The 14,639-nt window shown below is 46.9% G+C and overlaps 1 protein-coding gene across 1 annotated transcript in view; it reads right to left on the bottom strand.

Annotated features, from left to right (window-relative positions):
- LOC131205280 (uncharacterized) overlaps positions 1–14,639 on the bottom strand; it is a 47,323-nt gene that overhangs the window by 13,077 nt on the left and 19,607 nt on the right. The window contains exons 2-3 of the mRNA XM_058197313.1: positions 6,029–6,162; positions 1,001–1,287 (exon numbers count right to left, since the gene is read on the bottom strand). Coding sequence (XP_058053296.1) covers positions 1,001–1,287; positions 6,029–6,162 — 421 coding nt within the window. The remainder of the gene's footprint in view (positions 1–1,000; positions 1,288–6,028; positions 6,163–14,639) is intronic.

Below are 14,639 nucleotides of genomic sequence, written 5' to 3'. Positions count from 1 at the left end.
CCATTTGCTTCTTAATATTGTTTGTTGCATGCCATCCTGTTGTTGGGTTGGGTTGGGTTGCCACGCGTTCACACGCGATGGAAGCATCGTAAAAAGCAGCTTTTATAGTTTATTACTTAATGGAATTTTCAATTTTCACATCCAGCACACATCTACGCACCCGGAGCGCTGGTGTTGGCGCGTTCGATATTTGTTTTTGTCCGTCCGGAATCGGAACCCGGTGCCTTCGCGATGGGTGAAAGTTTGAATCGACATTAAAATGACAAAACACAGCAAAAGAATGGAAAATACGGAGCAACGAACGGAGCTGGAACAATATATGGGCATGTTCGTTCGCAATGTTTCGGTAGATGCATGGCAGCTGGTGGCATTGAGCCGCCAGCGGGACACGCCAACACTGCTGGCGGGAGGTCCAAGTAATTTTCACGGTAATGCTGAGCTTACGGACTGCGGAACGTGGAATACGGAAACGTAATTTGTCATTTTAATGTGGACCCAAATGACCCAAACAGTCCGCTGGCCCATCGGCCACTACTGGGAGTATTCAGACGAAACGATTGGCGTGACTCCAAATGAATGAAAAAATCTTTTGCTTCAACAAAAACTATAAGGAGCCTCCTGAATCGAAGCATATTGTAAAGACCGATTGGTAAAACAATTTAATTCAATAAAACAATAGAATAAAATCTATCAATGACATAAGACCATTATTTACTATAACATTTCTGTTTTTACGGACAATTTAGTAACATTATATGGTTTTTGGAAGTAAAAGGTTGGTGTAGGCTTCGATGCCAATTTAGCACGGGTAGTGAAAGATCCGAACTACACAGAATGTTCCGAACCAAAAAAAAATCGTTGGCCTAGGGGTTTTACTTTTTTTGCTTATTTAAAACTCGAACCTTTAATCCTAGGATCCCAGACCACTGTATCGTAAATATTTTGCAGTGTGATCTTACTACTGTGAAGAAAAATTAGTAAAAGCGGAATTGCTTCGTACCTTAGCTTCGCATCGCTGTGACGTAGAAATTTGTAGATCAACCGGAACTCGAACCCGTTCGCGGCGCTGCTCGTCTGGGGTGGCTGGTCCAGCCGCAGTGTCACGTTGACCGACTTCGTCTCGCTGTAGTAGATGGTGTAGCCGGATGCGGTTCCACACCACCGGCCGTCCAGATTCGGTAGCCCTTGCTCACTGATCGTCATGAAGCCTTCCACGCACTCGCCGTGCTGCTTCAGGTCGTGCAGATTTTCCACAAACTTGCCGACGCTAAACTTGGCCAGGTTAAGCTGAAACGAATTGGGAGAGCGATGGGGAAAATCAGTACGGAGCTGTCAGCACATTGCTTTCAATTAATCACCGAAGCTGGTAATTTGCAAAGCATTTTATTATGTGAAGTGGTCTGTTCTAATCTTGACGCCGCGAGTCCGATCTGCTTTGCTTCGGCATGCGGTACTTTCGGTTACGTTCAACAACTATTTTGCATCACGAATTGTCGGCGATGTTGCTGGTTATTGAGTTGCATTAAGTGATTACTATATTGGCCAAGAACTCCACTGGCTCGTTTAGAAAAATCTTTAACGCGTTCATTAACGTTTTCTTTCTTTTGTTAAGCTGTAATTAACAGAGTAATTAACAAGCTGCTGATTTTTATCGACCGCAAACGCGGCTCTCTTGAGCAAGACAGCCCACCCATGGACAAATCTCCGTTCAAAATAGTAAAATAGTGAATGTAAGTAGTAAATCGTGAGTAATAAGTAGAAATCAAGTTGATTTATTGACCCACGTGGCAGTAGGATAACAAGAATGTCGGACGCCGCCTGGAACACTAGTCGAGCTAACCGAAACACTTTTAAACATCTCTGCCTCTCTCTGTCTCTCTCTTTCTCGCAACCATTCATCAAACAGGACACGCAAGGTCCAGCAAAGAAAGAAGACTTTATTTAAAACTTCCCAACAGTGATTAAGTTTCTTCGGGCCGGGCCGAAAAGTTGGGCCCTCTCGAAAGTGGAAAGGACTAAATAACGACAAACGGATAACGCAAGTGTGCACTCAACCCGCAACAAGCAGGGGAGAAAAAACTGGTGCGATCTTAGAGCCGTAAGAAGATAGCCCTTCGTCGCTTGTATGGCCAGGCGCGCCAGGCTTTTAGCAGATTCTTGGTCTCCCACGCCGAAGGGTAATAAATCTGTATCAATAAGATTAGGGACTTGCCCGCTTCCGTTCGGGAGGTGGGCTTTCAAATGAGAAAGTTTCGCCCGCCTGTCGGTCTGGCCCCGGGGCCACCTGGTGGCGCTCGTAGTTTCTTATTTGCTTTAAATTTTACATCACTTACTAATTTTCCGCATGCTCACTCATCTTTTTTTTTAGTTGCTTTGCTTTCCCTTCCACTGGAATGTACTCATTTTCCGAAGACCAAAGCAAACAGAAGCCGGACCGGGCCGGGTGGCAAAAAAAAGCTGCAGAACGCTCCATTAGAAGAAAGGAAAACGTATTTCAGGCATCAAACAAATCGTCCACATCGTTGTTTTTTTGCTTCGTATTTTCTACGCCGTCGTAGCGTTGCGGCTACTTTGGCGCGCGAGCACCGTTTTTGCCCATTTTCATTTCCGGCAATCTGTTCACTCAATCGCCGTACGCCCGGGCCCGGCCGCGAGAGAGCGAGTCCTTAATGCTTCCGCGACTAATCCTGTCAATGGGACATTCAGCGGCACCGCCGGCGAACCGAAGCCGGTGCCGTGGTAGCCGTGATTAAAAAACTTTCACATTACAGCACTTAAGCTTTTCGCCCGCGCGCGTTCGTTAAGCTTAGAAGCGTTTCACGGGTGCGGCTCGTGGTCGGGCCCGGACCTTGGCCCCTCCCGGGCGGGGGGCACGGGAATAAGGCTATCAACATGTAATGCTCATTCTTTCGTTTCGTTTCCGTTGATTTTTCTTTTTTTTTTTGTTTGGTTCGGTTCCGTTCTTCCTGCGTCGGTTTCCCGAACGACTGTTGCGCTCCTCGCCGCCCGGGAATGGGAACCGGTTTGAAAGCCGGGATCCGCCAGGATACAAATCATCTCACAAATCTTGGCGCCACACATTCTTAACCGGATCTTGTGCGCTGTTGCGTTACTCGCCCGCGTTGTTCGGTGTTTCGGTTTTTCCATCGCTCCACTCCACTCGGCTTCTTGGGGCTGTGGCAAAGTGGGAACTACTTGGTGCGCGAACCGGGTCAGCCGGCTCTCTGCCGTGGCTAATGCGCCAGGAATACGATTCGGAAAACAGCTCGCTTTCTCTTGCGGCTTGCGGAAGCAAACGCTTCAAATACGATAATCCTGTTACTGGTGCATCAAATGGAACGAATGTTGGTAACTTGTACCACCAAACCCGTGAATGTCTAAGAGTTAACCGAAAGATAAGAAAAACGAAACAACCTTAATGTCGGCCTCGTAAACTGACGGAACGCAATCTTTAAGTAAAATAAAACAAAATTAATGCCTTAACATTTATCAACAGAAAACAAAACTATAAAATATATCCATGATGATCTATGAAAACTTTATTTTTAAACTTTTTATTCTTTTACTTTAATGTCACTAATTTTTATTTGGAAAAGGTAAAACATTAACATAACACATGTTACATAATAAGCTTCTGCCGGGACCATCGATTTTAAGTTGTAAAACAATGAGTAATTCGAAACAGTGTGTTGTTAAATTCGCCCAGCTCGCCAGGAGGTGGTACTTTTAAGCTTTGGCATAACAACGACCACAATTTTGCTTGAAGCCCCGTCGAGAGAGTATTTCCAACGACTTCGGAAAGTAATCGGAAAAAATCCATTAGCACAACAACGACGGACGGGAAGTAAAATCAAAAACAGTAAACCTCTTTGCTTGCGCTGGCCAGCAGCGGGGCATTAATTATTTCAAATAATACTCCATCACCATCCATGCTCCATGCCCGTCGTCGCCGTTTTGGTGGCCAGCTTTCAGCTTTATTATTAATCTTAATGTAAACCAAAAGCACACCTCTTTTCGTGGGGGGCGACCGTAGAACGCGAAGCAAATCCAAACAACACTCGAACATGGCCAAAGCGGCGTGGCGTTTTTATCGAACATCATCGTCAACAACAACCTCCACCGTCTCGATCGTGTCCGTCGGCAGTTTGCGCAGAACGTTAAATGTTACCCCGCCGGGACACACACAGCAAGGACGACAAGATATTAGCGTTATGGCTGGCTCTGGGGTTCCACATTTTCCCGGGTCCCAGGGCTCAACTAGCTGGTCGCTGCTACATGATTTAAAAACGGGTGTGCCTCACATTTCCATACGACACAGAAAACTGCGGACTTAACCCAAAACTTAGTGAAAAGCTCAACCGCAATCAGCCATGTAGCAATCGGGACCCTGCGCGCGGTGGCATTTAGCCGTGAGCCTTCGCAATTTCCACATCAACGACCCATCACCGGGCGGACAAAAGTTTCGTGTTGCTGGCGATGCTCGCCAGCATAAACAATCGCGCCCTTCGTCATCGGAAAACGCTTAAGAACGCTGGCCCACAAACTCCGAGTGGTGGTGCAAATGTGTTTCCGATGGCCTTTCCATTGGCTGGCGAGAATCGAAGCCTTCCGAGGGCCCCGGCCCGGCTCGTGGTCCATTAGCACGCTCGCTCGCTCGGAAAGTCTCCTGGGAAAGCGTCAAAAAGCGCGAGTCAACAGAATGGCGAGTAAATTGAATTAAATGTAAATAAACCGAGGGGCCGTGCGAAAAGCGCTAGCTTTTGTTTATCTAATTTAGAGCTATAGCCCCAAATCAATGCCCACTTTCCTGCGGTTGTTCCGTGGCCAACGAGTGAAGGCGTGGGCCTTCCGTGTCCTTCCGTGGTGCTTCGAACGTACCTGGACCTGTAACCTGGACACTAATTTCGGCACCACATTCAACGAAGGCTCTGACCTCTGCTGGCGACTCCAACCTTCAAAGGCTAACCATGACTGACACGCTACACGTAAAATAGCTTTCTTGACACACTAATTCGTTTGCGTGTGTGCGCGTAGGTGTAGCATAATGAAATGGACCTTCGGTGTTTTCCAAGGTTCGCAACCCAAGTCCGGTGCCAAGAAGTGGGCCTGCGGCCACTCTGCGGGCACTGAAAATGATCAATCGAGCTGTACTTTTCGGTCAACGTCTCATTTCTTTATTATTTTCCCGCTTTTTCTGCCTGTCGAGCCCCGTGTGCTTTCGTCCTTTCTTCGTTCTCTTTTTTTTTGCTGCTGCTGCCCTATGCATCGTTAATATTGATTGACCGGCATCTCGTACATCTTCATGATCTGTGCGGGTTTCGCGCGGTCCGGGACAAAAGTGACATGGCCAGTCCGTTCCGCTGCGGGCGATGCGTCGTTTCCCTATTTATCAATTAGAGATGAACATGAAAATTCACTCACTCTCTCTCTCTCTCTCTCTCTCTCTCTCTGTTGCGTCGGCCAACCGACCGACCGGCCGGTCCCTCAAACCGGCGTAGGACCACATTTTTCACTTTCACGTTTGGTTATTGATTTTACGCCATCGCTCGCCGGAAACGCCGGAAGCAAACCGGGGGGTCTGCTATTTTCCCACGACCCTCTTCCCGTTCCGGGTACCATCGCTCCACTTTCGGCAGGACAAACCACCACCAGGCGTCACACATTTTCGGGCCCGACACAGGACGACACGGTGCCGGAGCGACCGGCGGCGATAAGATATCGCCGGGGTGATGATTCCTGCTCCGGTCGCGGGCGGGCATCAAAAACGACTCGGAGGACGAAGAAAAATGAATCAAATTTATGACCATCCATTAGCGAGTTGTAAGCAACAGAGTGAAAGAGAGAGACAGAGAGAGAGAGAGCGGGAAAAAATGGGGGCGCACTGCCATTTTGATCACCATTAGGGGTGTTTTGCTGGAAATTAAATTTATGAAGACGATGCCACAAGGTGCCACACGGCCACGGCCTAATGGTTGTGGCACCAGCGATCGAAAGCGCCGGGCTCGCGGCACGATATCGACACACTCACCTGCACGATGTCCCCGTACTGTCCTCCGGAGGCGCTGAAGTTGAGGTGACACGTGAATGGATACGCGTCGCGGGAGTTGGCTATCTGGAGCTCGTACGTCCGGCCAGCTTCGCCGTGCAGCGTTCGGTTGCAGACTGAGTGAGAGACAGAGAGAGAGAAAGAGAGAGAGTGAGATTTATTTGGCAGGTTGTTATTACCATTTCATCGGCAGCATCGTCAGCAGCGCCCCGCGGACGAATCTTAATTGTACTTGGGGCTAACAAAGATGGAATGTTTTTTGGCGACAAACGGAGCTTTCGCTCAATGGAGAAGTTGGGCAGTCGAGAAATGGGATGAAATTATGGAACTTGAACACAAAATTAGGGTCTTCTGAGTCACTCCGCCTTAAGGATCAAGTTTAGTGTCAGTGATTCAGCCAGACACATATTGGTGGAATGTCGGGGTTTTGCGTCTTAGTAATCCAGGGATCTTATATTCAACATAATTTTGTGTTTTCTGTATGTCTGTCTTTATGTTGGCTCAAACGTGTACAATAGGAAAAAGTCATCCACATGAATCGACGACACCTTAATAGCTAAGTTTCACGCCAATCACCTCAGGATCCTTAACTCAAGGTAATAAATAATATTGCCTTTTGATTCGTTGATCGCGAGCCATCTCTTGAGTAACGAAATAATGCGCATTTGCGTCCGAAAACTAAAGAAAATGCAGCTACTGACATCTCTCAAGGCCTTTAGACCTCCTACAGAAATATTAGGATCTACACCTTTTTGCCACGATAAGCGTAATATCACAAAGAGTTACTGATCAGTACCAAATAAAACAATCCTTGAGCAAGTGCAAGATCGAGCATTATTTGATGATTCGTTTGTTATTGTTAGGTAAATGATGGACGCTTTAAAACGTAATTTAGTATGAGTTTTACGCGTTTGGTTGTTTAGTTGTGTTCATGTTAGGTCAAATGAATTGCCATGTAATCCAGAGATGCGTAGAAACCATCCATAATGTTGACAGCGAAGGCGAAAGATTATTGCGCTTTGTTTAGCTCATTTTTGCTTATCAGCAAGTCACACACATATTGGCACATTTTAGATTAACATTCTTCATTTATATTTATAAAGCTTATTCATTTATTCATGTTTTTTTCAAAATTATTTATTTATTTATTTCTTTTTTTTTATTTATTTATTTTATTAACATCAAACAGGCTTGATACCTCAGGTCGTCTCGAACTGAAGCAAAAAAGGAAAATTGTGCCACGAGGCTCAGTGGATCTATTCGGGTGATTATGATAAAGGCGAATGCGTCCTGTCATGTGTGGCTGCCACAACAACCATCGGCCACCAATTAGCCTATCATCGCGTACACGTTCCAGTCGCGAAACTCGAACAATAAAAATGGCTTGGTCTCGCATAAAGATCACCAAGACCGAAAATGCCACACAATGTTGGCCCCATCGGTACATTTCCGGTACTCCTCTCAAATGAAGCTCGAAAAGTTTGACTCGAAAATGTTTCGCATACCAAAACCCACCGCATGAAGAAAAAAAATCATTTGCACATCCCGTGGAGAAGAAACGGTTGCTACAAAATGGCCACAAAAGGAAACGAGCACTCCCCGCCGACGCGGCGACGTGGAATACTTAAACGTGGAGCGCATCGGTAAAGTGGTAAAATATTACCACTTCGGGAGGTGAACTGAAAATTTAATTTAGTCACACCGGTACCTTCTGGTGGTACCACCACGCCAGGCCGTTGCCAGGCGGTGGTCGTCGGCCCACTCTAAGCCACCAAAAAACCAACCGCACGTTACATTGATTTGCATTCCGTTCGGTGAGATCTCGGTACGCCCCTAGAAGAAAAAAAACCCTACAAAAAAAGAACGAAAGCCCTACATGCAATTCAGCATTCGGGCCAACTTCAGCATCAAATCGGTGTACGAAACCCACAAACCAGAGCCACCCCTCGCTGCCCCCTGCCCGGGGCAGTAGAACACCTGGAAAACTCCTGGATCCCGGCCCTGGCAAAGCTGCTGTGAGCCTTCGCCTTCGGTGAAGTAACCGGCCGGTGATCGTGCCAAAGTTACGTGCTTCCGGTGCGAAGGTGGTTAATGTTTCTTCCCCGCTCTCCCTCAGAGGGTCCTTCGGGCCTACAGGGTGTAAAGTTTTCCAAAATTTTCAATCGCTTAAAAACGAACACAATCACCCGTAACCGACCGGAAAGTGGCCACCGACGACCGAGGGCGACGACGACGTGAGCCGAATGCGAATGCCGGGTGTGGCAAGCGGTGCATTAAAACAAAAGAATCTGCAGCAACATCCTGGTGGTACCTGCCGTCCCGGCTCTCTTGGAGCTCGGGGTGCTGAAGTTCAAAAGTGAAGAAGTACCGCGTACAAGTTGCGTAAGGCCAACGTTCGTTTTCGCGTTAATTTAATAAATTCAATATTCTGGAGCCCCGGCTCCGACTCCGGTCTCCACCAGTCCGGGGCTGATGGAAACGTTCGCATAGGCAAGGTGCAGCATCATTCTCGACTCGCGCAATCAAAAAAGGTGTCACGCACCTGGGGCTCGCGGCGTTCGTGGGATCAAACAACTTTTTCTTTTAGTGATTTTCCGTCCAATTTTTCCGGCCAGAGCCGGGTTCACCTGGCGCTGGTTTCAAATTTTAACCTCGCGCGGGAATATTCTTTTCAACTGTAAGGGGTAGAAGTCCAATCCAATTTCTGGTGGAGTTTTGGTCTACCTTCTTAACCGTGTGTGTGGCCCAAGAATCGGCCCAAACTTCTTTCGGGGGTTTTCGGAACCTGAACCTCTGGAGAACCAGAGAACAGGGTGACACACTCTCTGCACTCCGACTGCGGTCCGTGGCAATGGAGTGAACCTTAATGCTCTGTTTGCCTCGTCATGCCACCGGCAGTCGCTGGTTTTTCCCATTTTCTCTTTAAAAACGGCAGTGCCCCCAAAAAAACACGAGCCGAACTTCTAAAACCTTGGAAGTGGTTTTTGGGGGGCCAGGAAGTTTTCTCAGGTTGTGATTTTCACGCCGGGTTTCGGGGATTTCCGCCGGGGCGCAACTGCACCGGATAATTCGAATTTGGTTTAATGTTCCTTTTTCGTTTCAAAGCTATTCCATGGCAAAAGTTGCGCCACTTTTATGATTACTTCACGCTTCTTTGGAGTTTTCCCGAGGTGCGGAGACCGGAAACTTACCGGCGCCGCGTAAGATGCTGCGCCTTGACGCATTGGCTGATTAATCGCCACTGGGCGTCAGGATGCTTCACTGCATGGTTTGGCTGTGAGTGGGGCTAATAGCTGCGAACTCGTTTTAATAAAATCAGTTATTTAAAGTCCATAATACGTTGAACCGAATCGACGGCAACGATGCTCTTCAACGAGCGTTGAAGGCGTTAAAAGTGGGTTTGCATTCAGTGTGAGATTGTGCAATAGTCAGGAACCGTGTGCAGGCTATCCATGTCCAACATTTTACGTCGATCGATTATCGATTCGTTGTGGCCGTCACTAAACAAACCGAGCATTTCGTACGCTAAAATTTGGTTACGTTATTCAAAGCGCACCGTTTTTCTTTTTGCCGAAATCTTTTTGTTCTGAATCGGTTTTGAAAGGTTTTCTATGAAAAATGAAAGTGTATAAAATGTTTGAAAAATTTGGATATTTTTATATTTTTAGAAGGCGTCCTACGACTGAACTGAATATGTCTACTCTAGTCAATTGTCCTCTATGTTCACGCAATTCTATTATTGTCACACAAGAACGCTATCTATTGCCTCTCTTACTGATGTGCGATTTTTATTTACTTTTGCTTTATTTTTGTTCTTTTGTGTGTTACACTCACTTTGGGCTCTGTTCTCTTTATCTTTTTTGTAAGCTCTTTTTATCCAGCTTTATATTTATTCCTTTGTTTTATCCAAGTTTTTACCTATACCTCTTAGTTCGTTCATTTAATCTGAACTAAAAAATATATTATTCTTAATTTGCCTACTTTGCTTCACAATTTTTAAAATTTACTAAATTTGTCAGAAATTACTGTTTCTTTGTCCAATGTAGTTTTGTCTCGCAAACATTCTGCATTGACGTAGGCATTGACAACATTTTTGCCAAATTTTACTTTACAAAAACAACAAGCCAGTCTTGCGACCTTTTCAATAAAATTTTAGGGTATGGTATGGTCTGTCAAGTTGGTAGCAAGAGCAAAAGGCCAAAGTCGTTCATATCTACATTGCGACCTGAAGCACAATGTTTTTGTTGCTTTTTTTAATCATAATTTATGAATAATAATTACTTTCAATGTGATTTTCTCATATTTCGTGAACCGTTTTTTTTCGATGAGGGTCGAAAACCGGGTATGTTTATTATTTTCCATATTTTTTTGTCCAAGCAGCAATAATCGAAGACTGGGATGCTGAATTGCACCGTGTTTCAAATGCCCCTGCGAACGTCTTTAGAAAAATGTTGAACTGAAAAGCCTTTGGACAAGCTAAGCACAATTTAGTCCAAGAAGGTTCGCCACTTATCGACCCACGTAGTGTAGGGCTTCCTGCAATCGACCTGCTTTACGGGAAGTTTTTATTTCTTTTTCGAACGCATCGAAAAAATGAAAATGGAGTTCAAACATAAAGACTAAAATTATCGCTTGCACGAGCCGGAGCCGGCTGTACGATAAATCTACTCGCCTAGCCCCGCTCGCGATCGCCGAGAGTGTGTTGAAGTAAGAACAGCCTGGCCCCGTAACAGACAGGGGGTCACAATAATTAAGCTCAAGCGATGGCTTTGCGCGAAGATTATTCCGTGGGCCTCTGGCGGGGCTGGGCTGGGTGCCTAAGCCAATAATGTTTCAGCATCACCCTGGTTGCCCTGGGCTGCTCCTGGGTGGATGCTTCCCGCCGAAACTAGCGACTAACTTCGCTAATTGAAGCGAATTTCTATGAATATCTACAACCCCCGGCGCGGGTCGGGCCAACCGATTCGGTAGAATTATATGCTCATTAATTAACCAGCCCCCCGCAAATATGGGGAGTCACACGTGAGCGGAAGGCCGGGCCCTTTGGCCAGAGTCGCCCGAGAAGGTTGGCGAAGTCTAGTCGCTTGTGCGCTTCGCCCTATATAGTCGTCTCATTAATAACTGCAGATTATGTCACATATAAACTGACTAACGGCAGCTTCTGTGCCGAAAAGCACTCCCGTATCCTTTCTTTTTTGCCCATTTCCCCATGCCAAGACTGTGATGCAAACAAGGATGCGAAGAAAATGGAGTCCCCAGGTTGGGGTGTTTTTTCTGCTTCTTTGTTCACTCACTTCACTCGGTTTCAGCCGTTTCACGCTCGTTAGCCCGCACATGGAGCCACATAATGCGCAGCTGCTATTTAATTTGTGCTCCCCTAATCCTTCCGGGGCGCGCGCGCGCGTTCCGGGATCCGCGTTTTCTTGGGTGTAATTTTAAAGGATTAAATTTTATGTTCTCCGCATAGTGTGTGGGGATAGTGAGTAAATTACTGCGGTACCGGACGGCCAATGTCGTTGCTACGGTTTCTCGCTCGACGACATCATCCCAACTAGTCGCCCTGGCCCCCTCCTTAATGGGGTTACTTTTGATCCCGCCGCTACCGGGCGATGTTTTCGCGCTGTAGCATAAGCAACCGTAAGGCGTAAGACCGATCGCTCTATTCCGGTCCGCACCCCACGGAAGATGGGGTGTAATCTGATCAAAACTTAACCCGAAGTGGTGCAAAAGCACAAATAAATAAATTCCGAACCTCGCACTCCAAGAATCGACGGGGCGACTACTCGAATCCACCGGTGAAGCCGATAGACCGTGTGGCAGGCGGCAGCCGAGGCCCGCTCATCGCATATTAAGCAGCCGAGGGATAAATTAATAAACCCCTCGGTGGCAATTTGGTTGCCATAATCAGAACCAATCCAGGAGCTTTATTGACATTATCTTAGCGAGCAGCTGGGTGGCCAGGCGTCCATCATCGTTATCGCCATGCCGCCACAGCCCCCGGCATCAGGAAGGTCCCGGAACGGAAGTGGTCCTGGGCGGCAGCATGATGCGGTCGTCAACGGCTTGTTATGCCACGACACGATGGCCTTTGTTCCGACGATAATCATCTCGAGGCGCTGCCTAAGGCCGGCACATACACATGCCCGTGTAGAGGACCTTGGGCGCCGTCTTGCGTATCGTAGTTCAATTTGTCTTTCATACGCTCGGTGGTTCTTGCGTCATTTTTGCGTTGCTTGCTTGTGTTTTTTGGGTTACTTTCACGCATATTCTCAGACCGCTCCGTACCTCGGAGCCAGGAAGTCACGCGGACCGCAGCCAAGAAACGGCGAGTCCTTTTTGTGTCCTTAAAGGGCCGCGGCCTCACGTACACTTTTTCGTATGGGGCGCGATTGTTGCACGGTTCCCGGCTGTCGTTGAGCCTTCGATGTTCACTTCTTTTCGCACACTCGAGAGCCGACCGGAGGCCAAATTACGCCTCCTCATCGGTCGCCGGGGATCACGTCGCTGCGGGGCTGGTGACAAATCGAGGTTCATAATCTGACGGGCCGTCGGAAATAAAGGAACGCTCCGGAGGAATATTCCATCCGTCCGTTCGGGCCGGTTATTGCATTATCTTCAACCACAGCTTAGCAACCTCCGAGCGGGGGCTTCGATATGCCCTTTTCGGGGAGGAACGGAGAACGACCGACGACGACGAGTGGCACACATACTAATGGCATTAAGCTGCACACGGTTCGAGCGATATACCACGGGTCGAGTCCTGGATGTCGGGACGGATTAGCTCTGGTGGCCAAAGTGGCGTGGCCGCCGCTTCTTATCGTTGGGCTGAATTGGCTCGAGTCTCGAGTTCACGACAAGGCGCGTGCCGGTTGGCCGGAAAGTATGAGAAAGCGTTACACGCTCGAAGACATCTTCCTGGGCCATTTCCGGGGGAATCTTCGGAACGTGTGCGCTGCTCGAGTCCCGATGATTGGTGACGATTTCTGACAGATTTATTTTATTGGGGAGCATCATACACCGACCGTGATGACCGTGACACCGATGATTGGCCCATTCTCGGAAGGTGTGATGATGCACTTTGCCGATGTCGATGCAATCGACGCCGGTGAGTTCCGCTGTCTCTGCTTTTATGACTCATGCCGTTAGGATCACGGATCAGTTCAGGTCACTGGATGCGCAACGTCAGTCAGTATTAAAAGACCGGGCTGAGTCCGTTTATGCCCCGTGAAAGATCACGTACGGTTGCAGGGAATATGGTATCAAACTAAATTTACCGTTAGAGTTGCAATGAAATCATTCAACTCTGAAGGAATAAAACAGCATATTTATTCACTACTGCCATCGATGGCTTCGGCAAGCATCAAGGAATATGGCAAGCGATAAACTTGAAGTACATCCTCCAGTGAAACGATGTTCAATGTTAACCTTAAGCCCTTTCAGGCAAATCAGGCGCTTCTGAAGTGAAGATTCATTCACGTTTGTTGACCAACCCTTTTTATGGTGGTTTTATGGCTAGGCTATGATTGAATTATTTTGCTTACTACGTTAAATTATTTATAAGACTCATTCAGCTCTGTATAACTATCTTTCAATTAATTCATCTTCATTAGTTGATTTATGTATTTATTGTATAAATTTTGTATGATGATAACTCACTTATAAGTTTTGTTTGTTGTTAGTTTTACGTTTAGTCCTATTCCTTTCATATTTAACTGTTTAGAAACGCTTCCTTTATATGTGTTTCATTTTTTAACAAACTAGACTAGAATCATTTTGAATCTAAAATAAAAATAAAAATAGAAATCTAGAATGCAAAAGAGCAAATAAGAAAATACAAATTGAATAAATAAAAGAAATAAAAGTTTATATTTTTGTGCTAGACCCAAAAAAAACTCGATTTCTAACAATGAATAATAAAAACAATACGAATGTAAGAGAATTAATATTACCATTGAATTGAATGAGAAGGGAATAGAATAAATAAAATATTCTAGTGAAAAAGAGGAAACGGATTCATCCGAAACAGTATAATACAGAATACGACACACGCGAAACACGTCTCGTTTCGAAGAATGCCAACAAAATCGGCGCCTTCGTCACATGGTCGTCGTTGCTGCGGTGATGTGACCGCATCACGACCGCACGAGGGAGCAGCACCCGATTGCCGTGAAACGACCGCCATCATTCGAATGCGCCACACGTCCACCCGAAGCCAATATGCAAAAAGGCGTACGGTGCGCGGAATAATTCCTTCTGCTCTGGCCGATGGCCCGCTCGAGCGATTTCGATTTGCTACGCGAAAATATTATTCTTTCGCGGACCTCCTCTTCCCGGTTTTGGGACACGTCATCGCTCGTCCCTCGGAAGGTGTCGATCAGTCACCCACGTCGTTGACGGCGATTGACAACCACGGCCCGTTTTGACGCAGGCCGGGATGAGCAGGATGATGTTTTCTTGTGGTCGGTCTCCGTTCCGGTTCCGAAAGTGCCACGGCGACTTCTGCGCGTGGACGCAATCCTTAAAACGCGCTCTCTCCGTGGCTCTTCACAAATATTGTCTTATCCGTGCGGATTCGGAATATCCGGAGTGGCCC

Source organism: Anopheles bellator, chromosome 1, assembly GCF_943735745.2.
Source record: "Anopheles bellator chromosome 1, idAnoBellAS_SP24_06.2, whole genome shotgun sequence".
NCBI classification, from domain to species: Eukaryota; Metazoa; Arthropoda; class Insecta; order Diptera; family Culicidae; genus Anopheles; species Anopheles bellator.
This window is presented reverse-complemented; position numbering and strand designations above follow the sequence as displayed.